Source organism: Dermacentor andersoni, chromosome 6 (genome assembly GCF_023375885.2).
Source record: "Dermacentor andersoni chromosome 6, qqDerAnde1_hic_scaffold, whole genome shotgun sequence".
NCBI classification, from domain to species: domain Eukaryota; kingdom Metazoa; phylum Arthropoda; class Arachnida; order Ixodida; family Ixodidae; genus Dermacentor; species Dermacentor andersoni.
In genome coordinates, this window is record NC_092819.1 from 95,489,430 (window position 1) to 95,494,340 (window position 4,911).

The 4,911-nt window shown below is 47.4% G+C and overlaps 1 protein-coding gene across 1 annotated transcript; it reads left to right on the forward strand.

Annotated features, from left to right (window-relative positions):
- Positions 1–2,104: 2,104 nt before the first annotated feature.
- LOC126530671 (uncharacterized) lies at positions 2,105–4,250 on the forward strand. Its single transcript, XM_050177938.3, has 4 exons — positions 2,105–2,334; positions 2,399–2,566; positions 3,624–3,801; positions 3,891–4,250. The coding sequence occupies exons 1-4, from the start codon at positions 2,189–2,191 to the stop codon at positions 4,161–4,163; spliced, it is 765 nt and encodes a 254-aa protein (XP_050033895.1). The 5' UTR covers positions 2,105–2,188; the 3' UTR covers positions 4,164–4,250.
- The last annotated feature ends 661 nt before the right edge of the window (positions 4,251–4,911 follow it).

The window sequence follows — 4,911 nt, forward strand, 5'->3', positions numbered from 1 at the left end:
CCTTCGACAATGTTTCACACAATATATTACTTTTCAAGTTGCATCAAGCAGGAATAAATGACACTATTCTAAAACGGATTGAAGCCTACCTACACAATCGCAGGCAGGTTGTGCGTGTGGACGAGTGCTTGTCCCCTGCGTTAGAAGTGCTTTCTGGTGTTCCCCAGGGGTCTGTTTTGGCCCCGTTGCTGTTCTTGGTTTATATTAACAACATTACAGAGATTGTCGAGTTCCCTGTGAAATTGAAGCTTTTTGCTGACGACTGTTTAATTTATTCTACGGTAACGCACATTGACGACCAAATCAGAATTAACCGGGTTCTTCATTCCCTTCAGCTTTCGTGTGAAAAATCGAACATGGAAATCAACTACAGCAAATCGATTTGTACACATGTTAGTAACAAAAAAAGTGTGACACCAGTCTTTTATAATATTGCAAGCAACAAACTAATAAATATTGATACGTTCAAGTATTTAGGGGTCACAATTTGACATAATTTAGACTGGCTCACGTACGGGGCAGAAACCTGGAGGCTTAGGAAAAGGGTTCTACATAAATTGAGGACGACGCAACGAGCTATGGAAAGAAGAATGATATGTGTAACATTAAGGCATCAAAGAGCAGATTGGGTGAGGGAACAAACACGAGTTAATGACATCTTAGTTGAAATCAAGAAGAAGTATTTTAATGATTGGAAAATGTAGAGGGGTCGGCCGGATAATGGAGCATCTGGCCTGCTACTCTACGTAAGGGAAGGGGAAGAGGGGAAGAAAAAGGGTCACAATGAGGGATGATAATGGGAGGAACGAGGTGAATGACACATTACACAACTGGTATCACATGCGTGAGTCCAGGCCCGTGTCACCTAGGAAACGTGAAAGTGCACGCATTGTCTCTGTCGTCTGCCAACTCTGTGGCCACGCGCCTAGCAAGAGGTCCTCCGACAGTGGTCCATTGTGTAAATGTCTCAATGTATCTGCCAATGTCAGTCTTTCTCGCTCATACTCAGGGCACACCACGAGCACATGTTCTATAGTCTCTACAGCGCCACACACTGAACAGTCCGGGGAGTCTGTCCGTCCAATAATGTGCAAATATTTGCGCGTGAAGGCGACGCCTAATCGCAGTCTGTGTATCAGGCATGTATGAGGGCGCGGAATTCCACGCAGAATAGGAAATTTCATATCGGGATCCAGGCTTTTAAGGCGGACGTGACGAGTGTCTGGCTGGGCCCAGTATCTTCTCGTCGCACTCCTCATTAATTCCGACAGGAGGCATGTGATGTCCGGTCTGGAGAATGGCACTACAGTTCGCAGGCCATTGCTGAGGGCGCGCCTTGCTGCAGCATCGGCCATCTCATTACCGTTGAGCCCACAGTGTCCCGGGATCCATTGGAACACTATGCGGTGGTGTTTTTCTTGAGCGTATGAAAGTAGCTCGGTGATCTGCAGGGCCAGAACCTGATATGCGGTGTGGCGCAGGAAGCATCCCAAAATTTGCAGCGCGGCTTTTGAGTCCGTGAAAATGCACCACTCTTGAGGTCTTTCCCCGCAGATGTGGCGAATCGCTTCCCGAATAGCCACAAGCTCTGCAGCGGTTGATGCTGAATTATGGTCTAGTATGAAACGCCGAGTCATCTGTTGGGCTGGTGTCACCACAGCTGCTGTCGATGCCTTAGGTGACACGGAGCCGTCTGTGTACACATGAACATATGTCTGATATTCTGACCAGATGTACGCGAGAGCAAGTTGTTGTAGTCCACTGACGGGAACCAATGATTTCTTTAGTATGCCGGGGACATGTACGCATACGGAAGGTTTAACCATCACCCATGGTGGTTTGACGGGGTGATATGGAAGGGCATAGCCTGATGTTATGTGGGGTAGATGGCAGCGGAGTGCACTTGTGAAACTGCTGTCCGGTCGCTCATGTAGAACCGACGTCAATGGATGGCAATGGTGTCGTGTCAGTAAGCGTAAATACACACGAAGTGGTTCGTGGGACAGGTATATCGGTAATGGGCATACGTGGGCTTCCTCAATAGGCAGGTTGCGAACGTAGTTCCCGCGCCTACTAGAGCGCCCCTCGCGGCGGCGAGCGCGGATCTGGCAGGATACGGCCGGCCTGCTTCCGCTTGGAAAGCGTGTCTGTGCAAGTGTTTCGCGCGTAGCTGCAGCTTTTCTGAGCAATGCAGAAGGGCAACACGAATTGTTGCGTAGTGGGCTGCAACAGCACGTACAGCAACTCACCGGGAACAAAGTTTTACCGGTTTCCGAGCCGACCGTATGAAGCAGAACGGCGTCAACGCTGGATCGCGCTCGTCCGACGGCAGAGGTAAGCTGTTTGATGTTCTGGCGTTATGTCAAGTGAGCTAACGCTGAATCGGTTGCTTTTGCAGAGATGATGGCAGCAACTGGACACCTGCAGCACATAGCAGGATATGCAGCAAACATTTCGTCGGTGGCACGAAATCTAACGAAGAAGGCCACCCCGCTTACTTCCCCTCAATATTTCCCGCTGCGTACAAGACATCGACCGGGCCTTTGTCAAGTGACCGTTACGCGAGGTAGAGTATATATTAAATTTGCCCTCAACTTGAGGTAGTGTAACTAGCCCTTTGAGGGTCGATTCCGTAAATATACGGCGCCGCGAACAGGTCCGAAAGTGATCTATTTAGGGCGCCGTCTGTACGTTTAAAACGCGCGCTAATTTCCTTTTTCTTGCCTGGCATGTGCTGCCACTATGTGGGAATACATGCAATTTTTTTCTCGCGTCTCTCTCTTTCTGTTTTGGTTGTAAAGTTTTTTTTTTTTTTTTTTTTTTGCTACGGAGCGTGTGCTATCGCTCGCGCATTGGCGCCCTCGCGGGCGCGCGGCGGCTGGTTTTGGTTTTGTTCCGCACGCGGTTTCGGCTTCTTTCGCTCGCAAAACTGATGGCTATCTCGTTCTTATCACTCAAAGGGTGACCGCCTGTTACTCGCTCATTTGTTGCTCACAGGGGTCCGCATACGAAGGATGCCGCCGTGCATGCGTTTCCTTTTTTGGCACTTTATTCAGAAGTTGCCTCCCACGGCTGCTCAGGGAAGCAGTACCCAGAGGAGGTGCCATGTCCGCGCCAACACCACTCGGCAGCAAAAATATCGCGAGGACACAAGGTACATGTGCGCTGAGTGCAACAAACCGCTCTGTGTGTAGCCATGCTTCAAGGACTACCACACGTTGAAGAAATATTAGTGCAAGAGGAACATTTGAGACTTGCGAAAAATTTTCGTGTGCGCATTCTTCTTGTGTATTTTCTCGTGTGGACATTGTGTATAACAATGCGCCAATTTTTTTGTAATTATTATAACTTTATTTGCTATTTTTTATTGTTTTTCATGAATAAACAGTACATATATGCCAACGCAAAACACATTTTTCTCACTTTACGGTCACCCTAGAAAAATTACGGCAAATTTTTTTTCGAAATAGGTCCCTCTGAAGAATTTAAATGTGCAATAAAAAAATCGACCCTCAAAGGGCTAATGCCAATTGATTTCTTGCGTTGAGTAGATTTTGTTGCGTGGTCGCGGTGCTTCAATGAACCAATATTGTTTGGATGTGTTATAACGCTTGTTTTGCCAGAAAAAGAAAGCGCCAGGAGCAAAAGATAGAGGAGGCACGACAGATACCCAGTTGTGACAGTCAAGAAACAGGGTGTGTCACAAGCCCCGAACCACAGATTTCGGACAGCCCGCCTCACAGTGACAACTTAAGTGCGTCCGCCTGCAACCAGTCTGCAGATGACGTACACCGTGTCGATGTAAGCTAAAGTCGACAACGTATAACTTGTGCCTTTCGTTGCGTTTAATGTGACTGATGTACTAAGCTGGTTTTAAATGCTTGTTTCAGGCCTCAACAATGACGGAAGGCGGCAGCGCTACTTTCAGCATGAACTTCACATTTATATCAGAGCTGTGCGATGGAAATGCGTCATCCTACATCAGTCACAAAGAAGTGTGCAGCACAGGCTTGGGCAGCTCATGCATCCGGGCTTTTCAGACAAAAGCACTGGGCTGGCGTGCAAAGAGCCTTTCTTCGCAGGGTTCAGATCTCTTCAGCATGATGAAAACGCCTTTCATGCGTTTACAGCAATTGATTTTTCTTTATTTGCTCTGCTGTTAAGCATACTGCCACCTGCTCCAAAAAAGTTGAATGAGCTGTCTATTGAAGACAAGATTCTGTTATTTTTGATCAATCTTAAGCATGGGCTGCCATTCTCCTTTCTCGGTGTTCTTTTTGGCATCCACAAAACAACAGCGTCTCGTATCTTCAAGGGTCTACTTGTTAACATCCATGCTGCTACAAGGAAATGGCTATACTGGCCATCACAAGCAGCTGTTCTGGCCACTTTACCTCCATGCTTCAAACTGCACTATCCGAAATGCAGAGTTGTCATAGATTGCACCGAACTTGAAACTGAAGTGCCTCCAGGAATTGAAAAACAAAACATGTGGTATTCGGACTACAAAGGAAGGCACACAATCAAGTACCTTGTTGGAATAGCTCCGAATGGGCTTATCACTTTTCTTTCAAAGGGGTTTGGAGGTAGAACGAGTGATGGAACGCTAACTGTTGAATCAGGTTTTTTGTCCCTTCTTGAACCAGGAGATGTCGTCTTAGCCGATAAAGGATTTCCAGGCATAAAAACAGGTGTTGGCGCGCAGGATGCTACGTTGGTGATGCCACCTTTTGCTACCAGCCCGCAATTCACGGAGTCTGAAGTGGATGCCACATATGAAACCGCCTCCGTGCGCATTCATGTTGAAAGAGTAATTCAGAGGCTCAAAATTTATGATATCATTACACGCAGGATACCACACGAGCTGACTGGCTATGCTGATGAGATTCTTCACGTGCTAGCAGTGCTAAC